Raw genomic sequence first — 24,092 nt, 5'->3', positions numbered from 1 at the left:
AAGTGTCCACTTAGGAAGCAACACAGTTTGACAATCAATTTCACATGCTGTTGTGCAAATGGAATAGACAACAGATGGAAATTATTGGCAATTATCAAGACACTCTCAATAAAGGAGTGGTTCTGCAGGAGGGGACCACATCTCAGTACCAATGCTTTCTGGCTGATGTTTTTGTCACTTTTGAATGTTGGTTGTGTTTTCACACTCGTGGTAGCATGGGACGGACTCTACAACCCACACAAGTGGCTCAGGTAGGGCAGCTCATCCAGGATGGCTCATCAATGCGAGCTGTGGCAAGAAGGTTTGCTGTGTTTGTTAGCATAGTGTCCAGAGGCTGGAGGCGCTACCAAGAGACAGGCCAGTACACCAGAAGACGTGGAGGGGGCCGTAGGAGGGCAGCAACCCAGCAGCAGGAGGACAGCTACCTCAGCCTTTGTGCAAGGAGGAGCACTGCCAGAGCCCTGCAAAATGACCTCCTGCAGGCCACAAATGTGCAATGTGTCTGCACAAATGGTTAGAAACCGACTCCATGAGGATGGTCTGAGTGCCTAACGTCCACAGATGGGGGTTGTGCTCACAGCCCAACACCATGCAGTACGCTTGGCAATTGCCACAGAACGCCAGGATTGGCAAATTTGCCACTGGCGCCCTGTGCTCTTCACAGATGAAAGCAGGTTCACACTGAGCACATGTGACAGACGTGACAGAGTCTGGAGACGCCGAGGAGAGCGATCTGCTGCCTGATCCTTCAGCATGACCGGTTTGGCAGTGGATCAGTAATGGTGTGGGGTGGCATTTCTTTGGAGGGCCACACAGCCCTCCATGTGCTTACCAGATGTAGCCTGACTGCCATTAGGTACCGAGATGAGATCCTGAGACCCCTGGTGAGGCCATATGCTGGCTCGGTTGGCCCTGGTTTCCTCCTAATGCAGGACAATGCCAGACCTCATGTGGCTGGAGTGTGTCAGCAGTTCCTGCAAGATGAAGGCCTATGGACTGTCCCGCCCGTTCCCCCGACCTGAATCCGATTGAACACATCTGGGACATCATGTCTTGCACCATCCACCAACGTCACATTGCACCACAGACTGTCCAGGAGTTGGCGGTGCTTTAGTCAAGATCTGGGAGGAGATCCCTCAGGAGACCATCCTCCCCTCTTCAGGAGCATGCCCAGGCATTGTATGGAGGTCATACAGGCACGTGGAGGCCGCACGCACGCACGCACGCACGCACGCACACACACACACACACACACTACTGAGCATCATTTCCTTGTTTTGAGGCATTTCCACAGAAGTTTGACCAGCCTGTAGTTTGATTTTCCACTTTGATTTTGAGTATCGTTCCAAATCCAGGCCTCCATTGGTTAATAAATTTGATTTCCGTTGATGATTTTTGTGTGATTTTGTTGACAGCACATTTAACTTTGTACAGAACAAAGTATTCAATGAGAATATTTCATTCATTCAGATCTAGGATGTGTTATTTGAGTGTTCCCTTTATTTTTTCGAGCATTGTTTATAGATATCTATGTATATCATGTATATTCACGCATACACACGTGTGTTTATTTATATATATATATATATATATATATATATATATATATATATATATATATATAAACACACACACGTGTGTATGTGTGAATATACATGATATACATAGATATCTATATACATATATATAGATATATATATATTGCATCATCTCCCAATCTCTTCATACCATGCACTGTCCTCCCTCCCCCACTGCATCTAGTTCACTCTCTGACTTTGAACCAGTTACAGAAGAAGAAGTAAGCAGGCTCCTTGCATTTTCTCGCCCGACCACTTGCACCAGTGACCCCATTCCGTCACATTTCCTCCAGTCCCTTTCCCCGGCTGTCACCTCTCACCTAACAAAAATATTCAACCTTTCCCTCACTTCCGGTATTTTTCCCTCCTCATTTAAGCATGCCATCATACATCCATTACTTAAAAAACCATCCCTCGACCAAAACTGTGCCGCTAATTATAGACCTGTCTCTAATCTTCCCTTCATCTCTAAACTCCTCGAACGCCTGGTCCACTCCCGTCTTACCCGCTATCTCTCAGATAACTCTCTTCTCGACCCTCTTCAATCTGGTTTCCGCTCTTTACACTCTACTGAAACTGCCCTCACTAAAGTCTCTAATGACCTACTAACAGCTAAATCTAATGGTCACTACTCCATGCTAATTCTCTTGGATCTCTCTGCAGCATTTGATACTGTGGATCATCAGCTCCTCCTCACTATGCTCCGCTCCATCGGCCTCAAGGACACCGTTCTCTCCTGGTTCTCCTCCTATCTCTCTGACCGATCCTTCACTGTATGTTTCGCTGGTTCCTCCTCCTCTCACCTTCCCCTTACTGTTGGGGTTCCTCAAGGATCAGTCCTAGGCCCCCTCCTCTTCTCTTTGTATACTGCCCCTATTGGACAAACAATCAGTAGATTTGGCTTCCAGTACCATCTCTATGCTGACGACACCCAACTATACACTTCTTCTCCTGATCTCACGCCTGCCTTATTAGAAAACACCAGTGATTGTCTTACCGCTGTCTCTAGCATCATGTCCTCCCTCTATCTGAAACTAAACCTGTCAAAAACTGAACTCCTCGTGTTTTCTCCCTCTACTAACCTACCTTTGCCTGACATTGCCATCTCCGTTTGCGGTTCCACCATTACTCCAAAGCAACATGCCCGCTGCCTTGGGGTCATCCTTGATTCTGACCTTTCATTCACCCCCCACATCCGATCACTGGCTCGCTCTTCTTACCTGCATCTCAAAAACATTTCTAGAATTCGCCCTTTTCTTACTTTCGACTCTGCAAAAACTCTTACTGTTTCACTTATTCATTCTCGTCTGGACTATTGTAACTCTCTACTAATCGGCCTCCCTCTTACCAAACTCTCCCCGCTCCAATCTGTCCTGAATGCTGCTGCCAGGATCATATTCCTCACCAACCGTTACACCGATGCCTCTACCTTGTGCCAGTCATTACACTGGTTACCCACTCAAGAATCCAGTACAAAACTACTACCCTCATCCACAAAGCACTCCATGGCTCAGCACCACCCTACATCTCCTCTCTGGTCTCAGTCTACCACCCTACCCGTGCCCTCCGCTCCGCTGATGACCTCAGGTTAGCATCCTCAATAATCAGAACCTCCCACTCCCGTCTCCAAGACTTTATACGTGCTGCGCCGATTCTTTGGAATGCACTACCTAGGATAATACGATTAATCCCCAATCCCCACAGTTTTAAGCGTGCCCTAAAAACTCATTTGTTCAGACTGGCCTACCGCCTCAATGCATTAACCTAACGATCACTGTGTGGCCTATATTAAAAAAAAAAAAAAAAATTAATTAACTGGTTCATGCAGCTTTACATGAACACCCAAGCCTTACACTATGGCTGGTCCGAATAACTATAGCAATTGTTACCATCCACCTCTCGTGTCTCCCCTTTTCCTCATAGTTTGTAAGCTTACGAGCAGGGCCCTCACTCCTCTTGGTATCTGTTTTGAACTGTATTTCTGTTATGCTGTAATGTCTATTGTATGTACAAGTCCCCTCTATAATTTGTAAAGCGCTGCGGAATATGTTGGCGCTATATAAATAAAAATTATTATTATTATTATTATTGCATGCACTTGGTTAGAACATAAAGGCTTTACAAAGCTGTTTTTTGTTATATCCATGTATTTCGAAGCACACCAGGATTGTAACCCAAGTCTGTCGAATACACTGCAGTATACCCACCCTCATTCAGCTGGTTAGCTTTTAAACTCTTGGCACAGTGCAGCAGTGACCGGTTTAGGAATATTACAATAAATATAAACCCTGATGTAACTAAATAAGTAAAAAAGCAAAAGTGCATTTAAATAACACAGGGTTCTTAGTAATACTGTTTCTGATAGAAAAAAATAAAAAGCATAAAAGCCATCCCACCGTCGACAAGGGGACCCTGATTTGGATGGTCCTAGGCTGACTAATATTAAAAACCTTACCATGGGTCAGAGTTGACCTTAGTGTGTGAATAAGGGCACACAAAAAGACTAGGTCCCGACCTGTGAACACCAGCCTAGGGAAGCTCTCACCTGATCTGATGCTGTTGCATGCTGTGAAGTATCTTTCAAGGGTCTAATTGGGAAAAATTGGATCTGTGCATAGTATTTGATAGGTGTCAGTTTTACATCTACTATTAAAGAGTGCCATCATACAGTACTGTGTATCATGTATGTGGTCTTCCCTTCTGCTTTCAAACATGCCACAATTACACCTACCAGAAATCATACATTGACCCAACCTCAATGTACAGCTGTTACCCTATGTCGCTTCTCCCATTCACCTCCAAACTCCACGAACAGCATGTCCATATTGAACTTTTTTGCCACTTCTACTATCTAACTCAATCTTCAACAATCTACAATCTGGCTTCCGTCCGCACCACTCCACTGAAACTGCCTTAGCCAAAATTACAAACAACTCACTAACCATCAAAGCTAACAGACCATATTCTACACTACTACCTCTAGACCTGTCCTCTGACTTTGACACAGTTGACGACTCACTCCTACTACAAATCCTCTCTTCCCTAGGCATCAAAGAGCTTTCCGAAACCAAACTCATCATCTTTCCTCCATCCCACTTAACTTCCCTACCTGACCTATCTATCATTATAAATGAGATTATTCTTTCCCCTGTACCGAAAGTCCGCTACCTCTGAGTATCCCTTGACTCTGCCCTGTACTTCAAACACCATATCCAAGCCCTTACCACTTCCTGACACATCCAGCTCAAAAATATTTCTAGAATTCATTTTTTCTTCAAGTAAGATTCTACTAAAATGTTGGTGCATCATCTCCCCCATTGACTAGTTCAATATCCATGGGGACTCTCGACTCACACTCGCGCACCTCTCCAGTCTGTCCATAACTCTTCTGCTTGATTAATTCACCTCTCCACCCACTACTCCAACGCCTCTCCCCATAGCCTGTCGCTTCAATGGCTTCCAATACCCTAAAAAAATGTACAAACTAATCTCCCAACACCTCCCGACATGTAATCTCCAGACATCACAAGAGTAATATACAATCCTCACAAGATCTCCTTCTCTTCTCTGTTCTCTTGCATTTATCACTATCAATCGCCTCTAATAATCCATTTTCTCTAAGACTTTTCCCGGGCATCCCCCATCCTGGGGAACTCGGTGACTCAGCATGTCCAATTATCTCTCACATTTGGAACCTTCATACGGAACCTGAAAAGTAGTCTATTCTAGTCTAGCCTACAGTCTGCTATAACCCCCTGCCACCTCACTACCAACAGAGCCACTACAATCCTCCCTATTGACCTATTGTCTCCTTCCCCAATGCCATGATGATTGTTAGTCCTTTTGGGCAGGTTCCGGTCTCCCTCTGTACCAGGCTGACACTCTGTTTACCTAAAATTTGTATATCCCTTTTCACATGTACAGCAGTATATAATAATCATCATCATCATCATCTACTCATGCAATACTCACAAAGTTTGGTTTTACCTTATCTCGATCTTTGTGATATTGTATTTAGCATTATTTTACCTGGAGTTATTGTACTGTTTATCCCGTTCACGATGTGCGCCAACTATTGGATGGCGCTTATAGCAAGTGAGCATTTCTGCTACACACAGGCGATCTGATCAGAAGAGGTGATCAGAAGATTGCAGCTTCTAGTGTCCCATGGAGACTATTGAAGCAAGTGAAAAGTAAAAAAAAAATTCTAAAAGTTCAAATTACCCCCATTCAAATAAAACAACAATGAAAAAATAGACCTATTAAGTATTGCTGCTTTCAGCATCGCCCAATCTATCAAAATATAAAAATAATTAATCCATTTGGGAAACTGCGTAGCAAAAAAAAGTCAAAACGCCAGAATTGGGTTTTTTTGGTTGCCGCAGCATTGCATTAAAATGCAAATATGGGCTATCAAAAGATTGTATCTACACCAAAATGGTATCATTAAAAACACAAGTTTGATACGCAAAAAATAGGCCTTCACCCAACCCGAGATCACAACAAATGGAGATGCTAGGGGTCTCGGAAAATGATGCAATTTTTTTTCTTGTTGTTTTTTTTGACAAAGTTTGGATTTATTTTCACCACTTAAGTATAAAAAGAACCTATGCAGTTTGGAATCTACGAACTTCTAATGACCTTTAGAATCATGATGGCAGGTCAGTTTTAGCGTTTGGTGAACATGGTAAAAAATTACAAATAACAGTGTGTAATTGAACTTTTTTTTGCAATTTCACCACATTTGGAATTTTTTTCCTGTTTTCCAGTACACAATACGATAAAACCGATAATGTCGTTCAAAAGTAAAATGCGTCCAACATAAACAATCCCTCACATGGCCATATTGACAGGGCTGACGGGGGTGAAGGGGTTATGAATGTACTATTAATGGGTTCTGATCCTTACCGCTCATCGCTCTGTCCACCCAAGTATCATGTGAACAGTGCATGTATTTGAAATATTTCTGAATCCTCACATTGAGCACGCTGCAAGGATTCCCTGGTACCGATACTTGCGGTGCACTGCCTTCATGTGATTTGCATTCCTCCGGCCACATTCCAACTAGACTTGTCCGGACTCACTCAATACACTTGCACTCATCTAATTGGCACGTGACCACACTATGTGAGGATTCACAAATCTGCAGTGGTACATAGTGACTACAGAATTGTAGCCTAAGGCAGGACAGCCCCTTTATCATTGATAGGACCACTGTTCAGGTACATGGAGTTTATGTTCTGAGGACAAGCATGAGCTGGGTAGATCTGTACCGCAAAATTTTGATACATTTTAGTCCAGACACACAGATTATACTAAATGGGTTCAGTTCATCTCAGGTCAGTTTTGCATATACAAATGACACATGCTCCAAGTGAGGACATGGCCCTGATCGATGGATATTTGCTACCTTGTTTTTATATAATTTTGCATTTGGTCAAAGTAAACAATGTTTTTGTGACATTTTATGGTAAACTTTTCTTTCACTAATTGCTTGTCTACTGAACTTGAGCTGGTAAAGCTTTTTGATAACATTTCATGCCGTTTGTCCAGGGATCCCACGCGCTTACATTGAGGCTCAAGAAGACTACCTCCGCAGAGAAGCCAAGCAGCTCAAGAGAGAAAGCACTCCACCACGAAGCCTATCCGATGCCTACAAAGTCCGAGCTCACGAGGGTCTTTCAGGCCCACTCAAATTGAAGACACATGATGATGTGGTGGCCACGGTGAAGGAAATCGGTAGATCTGTTCATGAGATTCCCAGGGAAGAAATGAGACATGGTGCCGAGATTCAAGTTAATCCTCGGCCTCATAAGGAAGGGTCAATTACACAGGTATGTAGTAATGTCTACTAATGTCTATCTTTATTGTGATTCATTTTTTGTGTTGCTTGTTGTTACTGTTAACCAAATCCATAATTTTGACCAATACATTTAAAATAGATAATTACCCCTGCTAAGAGATGCCAACCTGGAGCCAATGCCTGGTTTGTAATCAGGTGGCCATGTTATATTACCAAATTTGTGAGTGAGCAATGAGGGTTCTAAGGATATGTGCTAAGGTAATGCTCTTAAATGAAGGCTAATCTGCACAGATCTTACTAGATGGGAAAACATGGAGGAGATCCTCTATCCTGAGCTGCTGTTTAAAAGGTTTGTTGGAGAATAAACCTCTAATGACTTTTTCTTGTGATCAGATTTGAGCTGAGGAGGTGCTATGTTTCGCACCCTACCAATCTCATATTGAAGACTCAATATAAGGATACGTTATCAATTCTTTAGTCCTAGACAACACCTTTAGTAACAGTTTATAGACACATCTTGCATCAGCCTCATGAACCATAGGAAACAAGCATTTGGAGATGTTCATTGACTTCTGTAGAAGTATTTTCTGTGTAAACTTTGCGATTTGTGCAAAGGTCATTTTGCAGGGAGGGGGAGAGAAGGTGAGCTGTAACCATCACCTCAATCATATGTCTTGTCTCATTCATAGATTTGTGATTTTTCTCATTGGAAATCTGCCTGTGATGATAACGAGTTGACTAGTGAAAAATGAAAATAAACAGCACAACTGAGGTTTTAATAAAAATGTTACATGAAATTGTGTGCCATTTTATATACCGAAAGAACCTATATAATAGAGAACGTTAATCTGGGGAGGTCACTAGTACCAAACTGTAAAATGTGAACCCTATAAACTCTCAGTATGTACAGTCCAAGTTTACTCTAATCACTTTTGGACTGGCCATAGACTATAAACGTCCCTGCAGTTCACACTGATCCCTACATTGACCTTCTGAAAAGTCAATCTAAGCAGCTAGCATGATATTGTGAAGTTGTGTGGGTGTGGATCCAGCTGTCAGATACAGCCAGACTACCCATAGAGAAGATAATCATTTTTATTACAAGGTTTACCTTAACGATCTCTGTATACACAGCGCTGAACCAGCGCATATGTTAGGGAAGCATCGTCACTTCTTCCTCTTGCAGACCGTGCGTTCATGTGATCACTGGGTGTAGGGAGTGAAAAGGCGCTTCTGGGTCATAGGAAACTTAGTGACCTCTGCTATTCAAGCAGGAGGCTGATATTCCCCTCTAACTGGGGCTAGCATACCAGTTTGCAGTGGAAATTTGCAATAAAAATAATGTATTAATATGTTAAAATGGCCTCAAGGTCTTTTAACACTTTCTAATAAATGAAAAAATAAATAGAAAAAAGAGCAAAAATAAAATTAAAACCAGCATAAATAAACCAAACCAAAAAAGGAACTGTCAGCCTGAATTGCGGTTTCTAGCTCCAACTTCCTATTTTTCTTCATATTTTCCCCCAAAGACAGCAAAAAAGGCCTATAAAACTTCCCACATATATTCCGAGAAAGAGGAAAAAAATATTTGAAAATCCGGATATGGAAAATTTTAGAACACCTATGGCCCAGGCATGAACTGGTTAAATAGATATGTAATATTTGTTATGAAGGCTTTATCTTCAGAAATATCCTCTCTAAGAAGTGTCTATGAAAACAGCTGCCTTGTGCAATCGCAGTGAGACTGATGGGGTAAGGGATCGCGGCACACTTTGGCCTAGTTGGCACCGCAGTGTGGGAGTCCTGAGGCTGATTTCTTGTTGTTTTTAGTCACTGGGCAGATGGCCATAAAGGTGTGTCCTGGCTACACAGCGACCAGATGCTGACATGAAAGTCATTGTGTCACTGTGCTTACCGATATACGGCCCTGGACGAAGGTCTGGAAAAGTTTACTTCATATAAAAAAGGCTTTGTTAAAATCGCACCCTTCCTACATTGCCTGATTCCACTAATGGCTTACTAGCTACTTTGGCTCCTACGTCGGTGTCTCCTATTTCCATGGATGGTGCTATTCCTGTGATGTGCGAAAGGATTGTACACTGCTTACTTCCTTTGGTCTGAGAGACCTCCTTGTGTTCATTTTATCTTTTTCAGACCAGGATATCCTTATTTATGGAGAGTCTGGTTGGATAATATGAAGGCTGAGATTATTGTAGTATTCACAGATGAAGGAAATATTCATCCCAGCAAGCAAAATGTCCTTAATGTTTTTGAGAATATTTTCCTTATTAATTTTAGTTGACGAGTATAGCTATGGGAAGAAGGGACTTATCCCATCACATGATACATATGGATGGGTATTCTATACAGACATGTCTATACATATAGGTTGTTCTTTATGGATTGCCTCTACTGGGTTTATTGCTTTGTTTCTAGTTTTTATCAGGAAAATATGTATTTAAGCAGTTAGTGAACATCTCTATAATGGGATTATCGGCCTTTCTAATATGACCAAATTTTACATAAACTAAACCTAATAAAACCTAATAAAAGCACCTTTTCCTCTTTGTGCAATTATTCAGCCTCCTTAAACATTGAGTATTACTGGATGGTCACCGGGCATTAGATTCATTCTGACCAAACCACGGGGAGCATGAATCAGACCTGGGCTGTGCCATTGCAACCAGGTCTGTCTGTCATGAACTGCTGCGGCGTAGACTATAAGGAGAGACCTGAGTAGTCTGAAGATGTTCACCCATGCGACTTCTCCTTAACACTCTCTGATTGACAGGTCTCTTTCATGTGTGTACATAGGGCAAGACCTGTCACCTGGGACTGTACAGGGGCCACACCAAACTAGTCAGATCTCAAGTCCACGGCCAGCTTTTCAAATTTCATTCTCTCTGAATCACTGCCGCAAGTCAGTAGGTAAAACATACCTGGCTCCAAACACGCAGACAGGCTCTAAGGGTATGTTCCCACGGTCAGGAACCGGCAACGCTTTGGACGCAGCACATGTCTGCTCCGTCCAAAGTGCTGCCGGCTTTTGAACGCAGGTGATTTCGCATGTGCTCATTGAACCATGCAGAATCACCACATCCCATACATTGGACGGGAAAATTATCTTGCGAAAACCGAGTGTCTCCTCAAGATAAATTGACATGTGCCGCATGTTCGTATCCGCACACATAGCGTCCCTGCACGCATAGTGGAGATGGAATTTCTTCAAATCCCATCCACTATGCTGTAACATCTGGCCACTGCAGGTTAGATGCTGCGGATATACGCAGCGTCCAACCCGCAGCATTTACTGACCGTGGGAACATACCCTTATTCATGCTGCCCGCACTTCGAAATGCACAATCACAGGTTCCATATAATATCTCTATAGATTACATCCACAGCCAAGATTTTGCTTGCGCTCAGCTACTTATTGTGCAGTTTTTAAAAGCAAATTCAACTAGAAATATTCAATTCCCTGATTAGTTTTTCAAGTGGAAGCTGCGCCAAAGATGCTCCAATTGTGGCACTTTACTCGGCTCTTCCCACTTGCCCTGTAGCGGTGGCAAGTGGGGTAATATTTGTGGGGTTGATGTCACCTTTGTATTGTCCCGTGACATCAAGCCCACAGATTAGTAATGGAGGGGCGTCTATAAGACACCTATCTATTACTAATCCTATAGTCATTTGGTCAATAAAGTCACAGCCAGAACAAAGTCCTTTAATAATCTTAATTAACCATACTTACTGCATTGCCTAATCCCCGACTCCCTCAATCTCCTGCAACAAAAATAAAACAATAAACCAACATAATACTCCCTGCCGACGTAGTCAAATTACCGAGTGTCCCACGAGTCCAGCTCTGCTACATCTGGATGCCTTTGGCTGAACAGTGGCAATATGCCACCATCCAGCCTGACATCCAGACATAGCAGAGCTTGTAGATGACCACTGGAGATAACTCGGTCTCCGGCGGTCCCTTGCACTGCAGTTCTCACGATCAGCTGACCTTGAGAACTTTGCTAGTGACCGGAGCGGCGGTCACGTGCACGGCAGTTCTCGCGGTCAGCTGATCTCATCGCGAGAACTGCAGTGTATGCGAACTTCCAGCTGAAACAAGGTAAAACATTATTTAAATTAGTAAGCTGCGTTTCCGCAGATAATGCTGTTTTACCGCATCTAATGATAGTCTATTGGAAACTAAATAGACATGCTGCAGTCTGGAAAGACGTGCCTCATGTCTGTTTACGCAGGGAGGCCGCAAGCATCTTTTAACGCATAGTGGAGATGGGATTTCTTGAAATCCCCTCCACTATGCTGTAACATCTGGTTGCTTGCGGGTTTGACGCTGCTGATGTACGCAGCGTCAAACCCGCAGCGTTTACTGACCGTGGAAACATACCCTTATAAAGAAATAATATTTTGTGAATCAACAAGTTTTACATGACAGAAGTCAAAAGTGATTGTTAGTATTTCTTTTGAGAGATCCCAACAAAGAATTCGAAACAGGACTTAAATATGTGAGCATGGTTTTCCAAATCTCAGTCTGGACATCGGCAGGCTTTGCCCATCCACTCCTCAAAGACCGAGCAAAAATTTAAAAACAACCTATTGTATCTGAAGCATGCAAACAGTGACAGTAGATGAAATTATAACATTATTCTCAAATACATATTATTAGCAAATGGGATATTGTCCCTCCAGTATTACAGGGATGCAGGTTTTACTTAGTTACCATAATGAGCATAATATCTGTTCTCTGCTCCCAAACATCAAAACTGTTAGGGTATGTGCACACGCTGTGGAAAACGCTGCAGATCCGCAGCGTTTCTGCAGCTGTGGGTCCACAGCAGTTTCCCATGAGTTTACAGTTCAGTGTAAACCTATGGGAAACCAAAAACGCTGTGCACATGCTGCGGAAAAAAACGTGAGGAAACGCAGCGGTTTACATTCCGCAGCATGTCACTTCTTTCTGCGGATTCAACAGCGGTTTTACAGCTGCCTCTATGGAAAACCGCAGTTGTAAAACCACAGAAAAACCGTGGTAAATCCGCGATAAATCTGCAGCAAAAACGCAGCTTTTTTGCCCTGCAGATTTATCAAATCTGGTGCGGAAAAATCCGCAGTGGTCATGAATACGTGTGCACACGTTGCGGATTTACTGCGGATCCGCAGCGGTTTTTTTCCGCGCAGAAACGCTGCAGATCCGCAAAGTGATTTACAGTACAAGTAGATCAATAGGAAAAAAAAAATGCTGTGCTAATGGTGCGGAAAATTCCGCACGGAAAACGCAGCGGATTGAAAAGAGGAGCATGTCACTTCTTTTGTGCGGATCTGCAGCGTTTCTGCACAACACATGAAAAAACATGAAATCCACACAAAATCTGCAGCAAATCCGCACAAAATCCACTTTAAAAACGCATCAAATCTGCACCTGCATTTTCTGCCAGGAGATGCAAATTTTGTGCTGAAAATTCTGCACCCAAATCTGCAACGTGTGCACATAGCTTTAGAGAGAATCTATAGAGCATGTGACCGAGTAAGTGCAGCTTTGTTGTCTCTTCTGGCAAATCAGTGAAATGGAAATCTGTAGAAAAATTTCCTCCCCTACCACCAGGAGCCTTGAAAAAAATGTCACTGTACATTAATTACCCCAGATGAAGGAAATGCATATCACTGCTTCAAAATGGTTAATCTGTAGGAGAAAGTAACTGCTTCTAAAAGGTTCATTTGCATGAGAATGGAACAAGCTATAAAAGGTTAATCTGAGTCTCTTGCTACACAAGGCCAGTAGCAGAAGCAATGAAGATAATTACTGTCATAGATTTAACCTTTGTTGCCTCCATCTAGTCTCTACTTCCTCCTGCTTCTTCAGCATACACAGGAATCCATCCTACATTCCGTCTTGTATAACTACATCCAGTATGAAATAAGACATATGCACAGATCTCCTCGCCCATGTGTTTAAATGCTGAACACTCTCACAGTGGAACCTCCCAGCTGAGAAGTATGAAGTATCATACAATGAACAAAATAGTGAGACAATGGAAAGCCCCACGTCAGCTGTCAAAAGGCTCTCTTTCTTAAAGGGTCAGAACTGTTTCACTTAGACAGCATTTTTTTGCTTTACCCAATTATATATTTCAAAAATGTTATGTATTAGTCTCTTTTGTAATCTCGTCATGAGCACAGAGATTCCAACAATTTTTACTTCACCATACAGACAAAATATCCTAATGAGCTGTAGTGAAAATGGAGCGTCATAAAGTATTCGTACTACCCAACATAATATCTATACATCATTTGGTCTTTCTGAAGTGACTGGATTTCTGTTTGCACGATTACCATGATTTACCAGTGCCTCTGATATCCTCTAATTCTCTCCTTTTATACAGGGTACACCTTTGAAGTATGACAGTGGCTCTTCAATGAGTGCCAAAAAGCACGATGTACGATCCATAATTGGTAGCACTGGTAGAGCCTACCATTCTTTGCACTCCATAGAGGCATTGCAAGACCCAAGGACTATGGAACGAGTTTATGATGAGATGATGCTGAAAAGTAGACCTAGTTCTGGATCTATAACCAGAGGAGCTCCTGTAATTGTTCCTGACCCTGGCAAACCCAGACATAGTCCGCTCTCGTATGAGGATCATCAGTTGCCCCATGGAGCAACATACAGTGGCCATCTGAATAGAGGATCTCCTGTGACTACAAGAGAATCGGCACAGCGGAGCCATGAAGGTAGAGATCATATATTATCCTGAGTGGGAATAAAAAGCAGATTACTAGCCTGAGCTTAGCTCCTACTCAGAAATCATAATTTTGACCATCTATGAGTTATATTAAATATTCATAATAGCTATGTATTTTTTTTATTGTTGTTGTTTTTTACCTACAGGAAGTATTAGTTCTGGAAAACCAATAACCCAGGAAAGGAGGGGCACCCCAAATCCCAGAGAAATCTCAAACTCCAAGTCACCTCATACAACTGTCCCTGAACACCTTCATGCCATGTCAACATATGAGCATTTATTCCGTGGAGTCAGTCCAGCTGATTTGTACAGAAGTCACATACCCTTAGCCTTTGACCCTGCAGCTATTTCCAGAGGTATCCCACTAGAAGCAGGTAGGGAAGCTACTTGTATGCGATCTCTGCTTCACAAAAATAGGTTTAAAGAGGACCTGTCACTTGCTCAAAAAATGAGCCTCCCTGATTCTGCTGCTCTTTTACTTTTTTACGATGCATTGCTAAATAGTAGAGATATTCACCTTTTGTTTATTCTGTAGCACACTATGTGAAATCTCTGCTTGTAATGAAACTAGGAGTTTCTTCAGAGTCTTCTCTGGGGGGTGTGTGCTTTCACTCTTCCCTCTCAGATACTGCCAATCCAAGGTCATCTAGCAATCTCAGAACCTGCCAAGCTGTTATTGGCTGCATCTTAGAGGGAGGGGTGAAAACGCACAATCCCAGAGAAGTGAGCAACACAGCATAAAACAGAAATGAATGGCAGAATCATTGGAGCTCCGATATTTTTACAAGGTACTTAAATCAATATTTTGAGCAAGTGACGGGTCCCTATTGCTTTCTTTGTTGTTGCTGACCAAACTGCTCCAATATGATGATTAAAATAGGGTCTCTGGTTGGAGCCTCCCGAATTATGTTTCCATCAAACCCTCATCCTTAGAGCTGTGTCTTATACTATTTGTGGCTAACATGACTGAAACAACTGCAAGTGACTGTATGCAAGGATGACTATTCCGCTATATCAAGAAGAATAGTACAAATACAAAAAGGAATAATTTGCTTGACTCTGCCCAAAATTGGAAATTAAGCTCCTGGAAATCATGAGCTTCAACCCCTCAATTTATAGATGTTAAAAAAGTACCGGTAATTGCGGTACTAGGTACTATTTAAGTGATTGCCTCCCACCAATAACAATGGAAACTTTTTTTTGCATTTCTTTGTAGAGTTTTTTTATTCTCTGACTGTCACGGCCTGAGACAGTATTTATCATTAAAGGACTAATGTTTGTGTATAAAGTGCTATTGATGGAAATCACTAATGCATGTACTTTCTTCAGCTAACGTAGTAGGGATATACTTTTTCTTTAAGTTGTTATTACGGTAAATTTAAGTTATGTTAATTGTTTAATTTTTATGATTTTTACAGCTGCCTACTACTTACCCAGACATTTGGCCCCAAATCCAGCATACCCCCATCTTTATCCACCATACCTCATTCGTGGATACCCAGACACTGCTGCCATGGAGAACCGCCAGACGATCATCAATGACTACATCACTTCCCAGCATATGCATCACAATCCATCAACTGCTATGGCTCAGAGGGCTGAAATGCTACGTGGGCTGCAACCAAGAGATCCTGCGCTGGCTCTCAACTACACAGCAGGTCCTCGAAGTATGCAATGAATGTCTGTCCCATACTTTTGTGTCCATATTTTAAACTTCAGTCCTTCATTTTTACTGTCTCACTCCTTCTAGTTTTTATCACACGTAAAAAAAAAAGAAATGGCTTAAATCTGCAAACCTATTTCACAGAATATGTATTTGTGTTAGTCCTTGTGTCAAGAAAAGCTCAATTAGGTTATCCGGAGTATAGAGCTCATACAAAAGAGCAGCTCCTATTCTGGTGGGCTCAGCATGGCCATGGTGTGACAATCAAAATTGTTTGCAAGCTTTCCCCAATGAAAAGTGCTGATTGCCTTGAGTGTCCAGTATCACCATCTGTTTGATTGCTAATGGTAACATCTAAATAATATTCTTTTTAATAGGTTGTTTGAATACATGGAATGTGCACATTTGCACTGTGTGGTTCCCTTGTGAGCTCTGCTAGGCGTCTCTGTATTTTCTGAATTACTTTTTCTGACCTTTTAGCAGTCAGCAACAAGGGGTTAAAGGAGTCATCTTACGAACAGTATATGATCCGTGAAGTTTCCGACCACTAAGATTCCCACTGATTGAGAATGGGGTCTTGTTTCCTTGTGTATATAGAACATTAATGTGCACACATGACCACCGCTTCATTTACGGTGTATGGAAGAAGTGGTCACACGTGCACACTGCCGCTGTCATACACCTATAGAAGAGAATAGGACGGTGGTCACACGTGCACACTGCCGCTGTCATACACCTATAGAAGAGAATAGGACGGTGGTCACACGTGCACACTGCCGCTGTCATACACCTATAGAAGAGAATAGGACGGTGGTCACACGTGCACACTGCCACTGTGATAGACCTTTAGAAGAGAATAGGACGGTGGTCACACGTGCACACTGCCTCTGTCATAGACCTATAGAAGAGAATAGTACGGTGGTCACACGTGCACACTGCCTCTGTCATAGACCTATAGAAGAGATTGGTACGGTGGTCACACGTGCACACTGTCGATGTCATAGATTTATAGAAGAGAATAGCATGGTGGTCACACGTGCACACTGCCTCTGTCATAGACCTATAGAAGAGAATAGGACAGTGGTCACACGTGCACACTGCCACTGTCATAGACCTATAGAGGAGAATAGGACAGTGGTCACACGTGCACACTGCCTCTGTCATAGACCTATAGAAGAGAATAGGACGGTGGTCACACGTGGACATTGCCTGTCATAGACCTATAGAGGAGAATATGACGGTGGTCACACGTGCACACTGCTTCTGTCATAGACCTATAGAAGAGAATAGCACGGTGGTCACACGTGCACACTACCACCGTCATAGACCTATAGAGGAGAATAGGACAGTGGTCACACATGCACACTGCCGCTGTCATACACCTATAGAAGAGAATAGGACGGTGGTCACACGTGCACACTGCCACTGTGATAGACCTTTAGAAGAGAATAGGACGGTGGTCACACTTGCACACTGCCTCTGTCATAGACCTATAGAAGAGAATAGGACGGTGGTCACACGTGCACACTGCCGCTGTCATACACCTATAGAAGAGAATAGGACGGTGGTCACACGTGCACACTGCCACTGTGATAGACCTTTAGAAGAGAATAGGACGGTGGTCACACTTGCACACTGCCACTGTGATAGACCTATAGAAGAGAATAGAACTGTGGTCACACATGCACACTGCCTCTGTCATACACCTTTAGAAGAGAATAGGATTGTGGTCACACATTCACACTGCCTCTGTCATAGATCTATAGAAGAGAATAGGACGGTGGTCACACTTGCACACTGCCTCTGTCATAGACCTTTAGAAGAGAATAGTACGGTGCTCACACGTGCACACTGCCGCTGTCATAGACCTATAGAAGAGAATAGTACGGTGGTCACACGTGCACACTGCCTCTGTCATAGACCTTTAGAAGAGAATAGTACGGTGGTCACACGTGCACACTGCCGCTGTTATAGACCTATAGAAGAGAATAGAATGGTGGTCACACGTGCACACTGCCGCTGTCATAGACCTTTAGAAGAGAATAGGATGGTGGTCACACGTGCACACTGCCGCTGTCATAGACCTTTAGAAGAGAATAGGATGGTGGTCACACGTGCACACTGCCGCTGTCATAGATCTATAGAAGAGAATAGGACTGTGGTCACACGTGCACACTGCCGCTGTCATAGACCTATAGAAGAGAATAGTACGGTGGTCACACGTGCACACTGACGCTGTTATAGACCTATAGAAGAGAATAGGACGGTGGTCACACGTGCACACTGTCGATGTCATAGATTTATAGAAGAGAATAGTACGGTGGTCACACATGCACACTGCTGCTGTCATAGACCTATGGAAGAGAATGGTACGGTGGTCACATGTGCACACTGCCTCTGTCATAGACCTATAGAAGAGAATAGTACGGTGGTCACACGTGCACACTGCCTCTGTCATAGACCTATAGAAGAGATTGGTACGGTGGTCACACGTGCACACTGTCGATGTCATAGATTTATAGAAGAGAATAGCATGGTGGTCACACGTGCACACTGCCACTGTCATAGACCTATGGAAGAGAATAGCACGGTGGTCACACGTGCACACTGCCACTGTCATAGACCTATAGAGGAGAATAGGACAGTGGTTACACGTGCACACTGCCTCTGTCATAGACCTATAGAAGAGAATAGGACGGTGGTCACAAGTGCACACTGCCACTGTCATAGACCTATAGAGGAGAATAGGACAGTGGTCACACGTGCACACTGCCTCTGTCATAGACCTATAGAGGAGAATATGACGGTGGTCACACGTGCACACTGCTTCTGTCATAGACCTATAGAAGAGAATAGCACGGTGGTCACACGTGCACACTGCCACCGTCATAGACCTATAGAGGAGAATAGGACAGTGGTCACACATGCACACTGCCTCTGTCATAGACCTATAGAAGAGAATAGCACGGTGGTCACACGTGCATACTGCCGCTGTCATACACCTATAGAAGAGATTGGTACGGTGGTCACACGTGCACACTGCCGCTGTTATACACCTATAGAAGAGAATAGGACGGTGGTCACACGTGCACACTGCCACTGTGATAGACCTTTAGAAGAGAATAGGACGGTGGTCACACTTGCACACTGCCTCTGTCATAGACCTATAGAAGAGAATAGTACGGTGGTCACACGTGCACACTGCCACTGTGATAGACCTATAGAAGAGAATAGAACTGTGGTCACACGTGCACACTGCCTCTGTCATAGACCTATAGAAGAGAATAGGACGGTGGTCACACGTGGACATTGCCTGTCATAGACCTATAGAGGAGAATATGACGGTGGTCACACGTGCACACTGCTTCTGTCATAGACCTATAGAAGAGAATAGCACGGTGGTCACACGTGCACACTGCCACCGTCATAGACCTATAGAGGAGAATAGGACAGTGGTCACACATGCACACTGCCTCTGTCATAGACCTATAGAAGAGAATAGCACGGTGGTCACACGTGCATACTGCCGCTGTCATACACCTATAGAAGAGAATAGTACGGTGGTCACACGTGCACACTGCCTCTGTCATAGACCTATAGAAGAGATTGGTACGGTGGTCACACGTGCACACTGCCGCTGTTATACACCTATAGAAGAGAATAGGACGGTGGTCACACGTGCACACTGCCACTGTGATAGACCTTTAGAAGAGAATAGGACGGTGGTCACACTTGCACACTGCCTCTGTCATAGACCTATAGAAGAGAATAGTACGGTGGTCACACGTGCACACTGCCACTGTGATAGACCTATAGAAGAGAATAGAACTGTGGTCACACATGCACACTGCCGCTGTCATAGACCTTTAGAAGAGAATAGGATGGTGGTCACACGTGCACACTGCCTCTGTCATAGACCTATAGAAGAGAATAGGACGGTGGTCACACGTGCACACTGCCTCTGTCATAGACCTTTAGAAGAGAATAGTACGGTGGTCACACGTGCACACTGCCGCTGTCATAGACCTATAGAAGAGAACAGGACTGTGGTCACACGTGCACACTGCCGCTGTCATACACCTATAGAAGAGAATAGGATGGTGGTCACACGTGCACACTGCCTCTGTCATAGACCTTTAGAAGAGAATAGTACGGTGGTCACACGTGCACACTGCCGCTGTCATAGACCTATAGAAGAGAATAGGACTGTGGTCACACATGCACACTGCCGCTGTCATAGACCTGTAGAAGAGAATAGTACGGTGGTCACACGTGCACACTGACGCTGTTATAGACCTATAGAAGAGAATAGGACGGTGGTCACACGTGCACACTGTCGATGTCATAGATTTATAGAAGAGAATAGAATGGTGGTCACACGTGCACACTGTCGATGTCATAGATTTATAGAAGAGAATAGTACGGTGGTCACACATGCACACTGCTGCTGTCATAGACCTATGGAAGAGAATGGTACGGTGGTCACATGTGCACACTGCCTCTGTCATAGACCTATAGAAGAGAATAGTACGGTGGTCACACGTGCACACTGCCTCTGTCATAGACCTATAGAAGAGATTGGTACGGTGGTCACACGTGCACACTGTCGATGTCATAGATTTATAGAAGAGAATAGCATGGTGGTCACACGTGCACACTGCCACTGTCATAGACCTATGGAAGAGAATAGCACGGTGGTCACACGTGCATACTGCCACTGTCATAGACCTATAGAGGAGAATAGGACAGTGGTCACACGTGCACACTGCCTCTGTCATAGACCTATAGAAGAGAATAGGACGGTGGTCACAAGTGCACACTGCCACTGTCATAGACCTATAGAGGAGAATAGGACAGTGGTCACACGTGCACACTGCCTCTGTCATAGACCTATAGAAGAGAATAGGACGGTGGTCACACGTGGACATTGCCTGTCATAGATCTTTAGAGGAGAATATGACGGTGGTCACACGTGCACACTGCTTCTGTCATAGACCTATAGAAGAGAATAGCACGGTGGTCACACGTGCACACTGCCACCGTCATAGACCTATAGAGGAGAATAGGACAGTGGTCACACATGCACACTGCCTCTGTCATAGACCTTTAGAAGAGAATAGCACGGTGATCACACGTGCACACTGCCGCTGTCATAGATTTATAGAAGGGAATAGGACGGTGGTCACATGTGCACACTGCCACTGTCATAGATTTATAGAGGAGAATAGGACAGTGGTCACACATGCACACTGCCTCTGTCATAGACCTACAGAAGAGAATAGGATGGTGGTCACACGTGCACACTGCCGCTGTCATAGACCTACAGAAGAGAATAGGACGGTGGTCACACGTGCACACTGCCGCTGTCATAGACCTATAGAAGAGAATAGGACGGTGGTCACACGTGCACACTGCCACTGTCATAGACCTTTAGAAGAGAATAGTACGGTGGTCACACGTGCACACTGCCGCTGTCATAGACCTACAGAAGAGAATAGTACGGTGGTCACACGTGCACACTGCTGCTGTCATATACCTATAGAAGAGAATAGGATGGTGGTCACACGTGCACACTTCCGCTGTCATAGACCTTTAGAAGAGAATAGGATGGTGGTCACACGTGCACACTGCTGCTGTCATATACCTATAGAAGAGAATAGTACGGTGGTCACACATGCACACTGCCGCTGTCATACACCTATAGAAGAGAATAGTACGGTGGTCACACGTGCACACTGCCGCTGTCATAGACCTGTAGAAGAGAATAGGATGGTGGTCACATGTGCACACTGCCGCTGTCATAGACCTTTAGAAGAGAATAGGATGGTGGTCACATGTGCACACTGCCGCTGTCATACACCTATAGAAGAGAATAGGATGGTGGTCACATGTGCACACTGCCACTGTCATAGACCTATAGAAGAGAATAGGACGGTGGTCACACGTGCACACTGCCACTGTCATAGACCTATAGAAGAGAATAGGACGGTGGTCACACGTGCACACTGCCACTGTCATAGACCTATAGAAGAGAATAGGACGGTGGTCACACGTGCACACTGCTGCTGTCATAGACCTATAGAAGAGAATAGGACGATGGTCACACGTGCACACTGCCGCTGTCATAGACCTTTAGAAGAGAATAGGACGGTGGTCACACATGCACTTTAATACTCTACTTATGCAGAACTTCAATTCTTGTGGTCTGTGTGGATCCTAGTGGTCAGACTCTCACTGATGATACATTTATCACATATCCTGTGGGTAGATTCTAAGTCCCTCATTCATCAGACTAGTGTTGTTTACTCCAGTCTTCATGAAGAGTGTGCTGTAGTAAGGTAAGATGAGCAAAATGCATTAAAGGGGATTTCTACGACCAGGACAACTCCTTCTCACTTTGAATGTTTTCCCCCTTGAAAATAAAAACACTCATAGTCGCCTCTGGTGCTGGCGCTGTTCTAGCGGTGTCGGCACTCTCGTTCCGGGGCTCACGTGAGGTTGCGTCACATGAGCCCTGCGCCCTATCAGCGCCGGCGTCACTGTTCCCGCCTTCGGACTTATAAGTAACAGGAAGTGAGTTCTGCGGGTGGCTGCCCACTTCCTCTTGATTACTTATATGCCCAAAGTTGGGGACAGTGACACCAGTGCCACCAGAGGTTAATATAGGTGTTTTTATTTTCATGGGGCAAACACTCAGATTGAGAAGGAGGTGTCCTAGTAGTTGACAACCCTTTTAAAAGGCAGGTGTGCATGTCTTAATAAGTTTGGCTCATCTTTCATCTGCAATAATGTTACTCCAGCTAGGGCTGGCATCCATTTCTGTTTGTAGTTTTGTGGTGTAAACTATGATCAGCTTTGCCACTTTTATACTTTCATAAAATTTTCAGAGCTAGCTGGGACTGGTGTAAAAACACCAAAAGTAGCAACATTTCCTTACAACTTGGAGATGTGCAAAGGTTTAGCGACATTTCCAGAGAATATTACCAAAAATTGCTTGATCAATCGTGTCTAGATGTTTGTCTTTGTAACGTAACACTTCTACAGTAGATACAATTTTATACACATATGCTATTAACTAATGGATAACTGTATCCATTGTCTTGTTATATAATTGCAGGAATCATAGACCTTTCTCAAGTGCCACATCTCCCTGTCCTTATACCTCAGTCTTCAGCCTCATCTGCTGCAACAATGGACCGCATCACTTACATATCTGGAGGACCACAAACTTTCAGCAACAGACTTAGTAGTTCCCCACACTCCCCAGGTACTTGCATGCCTGTGTCTTCTAGGTAGATTTCTTGTAAGGTGCCAAAAAAGGTTTAATTGCTGGCTTTATGATTAACATTGACTAGTGGGCAAACAGTGGTGTGGTCCTACAGAAGAGATTAGGACAGTGGTCCTATTTGTTTAGGTCATACACATTAGATGGCTGTCGGCTGAACGAAGAAGCTTTAGTCAACCATTTGGTCTCGGCTAGCGCTCTCCCATATACAGGTGCACTCATTCAGCTGAGCGCTTTTGTCTTCTTCATGAGAAAGTGAGAGATGCCAATGAGAGATAAATAGTGGTGTCTTATTTCCTGGAGATCAAAGCTATCTGCAGTCTAAAATCTAACATACCTGTTTGCCATCTTCCTTAGCGATCTGTTGTTCAGGGGCCACATACACATTGGATTTTTGGCCGACATTACTCTAATGTGTATGGGAGCCTTTAAACTATACTGGAACATTAATCTGTCACTTTCTTACGTATAGGTTGGGTCAAAATGCCGAATTATTATTATTATTTTATTACGCTATAATTTAAAAGTGTAGTGATCGAATATTATTTCTATATTTCTTACCTGTATAACCCTATATGTCCCTGTAACAGCAACAACCACACACATGACCAAGCAAACCTCATCAACCTCAGAGCGAGAACGAGATCGGGAGAAATCGGTGCTTACAACAACAGTAGAGCACGCTCCTATATGGAGACCAGGTATGGAATGATTTCTAAAGGGCATTTCCATGCAGTGTACCAACCTTCCATTGTAAACTGGTCTTCAGACCCCAAAGTTTGTATTTCCATGCAGTTTCACAGATTGTTCTGTTTCAGGAACAGAGCAAAGTAGTGGACGCTTGTCAGCCCAGAGTCATGGTCTCCAACATTCCCCAGTATCCCCACGAACACATGAGAATATTCAGCAGCGTCCCAGTGTTCTTCAGAATACCGGCTTGAAAAACCTTATGACAAGTGCCGAGAGTGCCACTGCTTCCGTATTACGGTAAATATTTCTATTGATCAAT

General features: G+C 43.7%; 1 protein-coding gene across 26 annotated transcripts in view; it reads left to right on the top strand.

The window, feature by feature from the left end:
* The window catches only part of NCOR2 (nuclear receptor corepressor 2), a 574,536-nt gene that overhangs the window by 527,748 nt on the left and 22,696 nt on the right, over positions 1-24,092 (top strand). For 21 of the 26 annotated variants that reach the window (XM_069756005.1, XM_069756000.1, XM_069756002.1 and 18 more), the window contains 7 exons: positions 7,131-7,411; positions 13,776-14,124; positions 14,282-14,509; positions 15,554-15,802; positions 22,916-23,065; positions 23,674-23,784; positions 23,902-24,070. In XM_069756005.1, the coding sequence (XP_069612106.1) occupies positions 7,131-7,411; positions 13,776-14,124; positions 14,282-14,509; positions 15,554-15,802; positions 22,916-23,065; positions 23,674-23,784; positions 23,902-24,070 (1,537 nt within the window). The remainder of the gene's footprint in view (positions 1-7,130; positions 7,412-13,775; positions 14,125-14,281; positions 14,510-15,553; positions 15,803-22,915; positions 23,066-23,673; positions 23,785-23,901; positions 24,071-24,092) is intronic. The other 5 variants (XM_069756016.1, XM_069756013.1, XM_069756014.1 and 2 more) reach the window with 1 other exon arrangement.

Source organism: Ranitomeya imitator, chromosome 1 (genome assembly GCF_032444005.1).
Source record: "Ranitomeya imitator isolate aRanImi1 chromosome 1, aRanImi1.pri, whole genome shotgun sequence".
Lineage (NCBI taxonomy): Eukaryota > Metazoa > Chordata > Amphibia > Anura > Dendrobatidae > Ranitomeya > Ranitomeya imitator.
The sequence above is the reverse complement of the archived record's forward strand: the minus strand, read 5'-3'. Positions and strand labels throughout refer to the sequence as shown.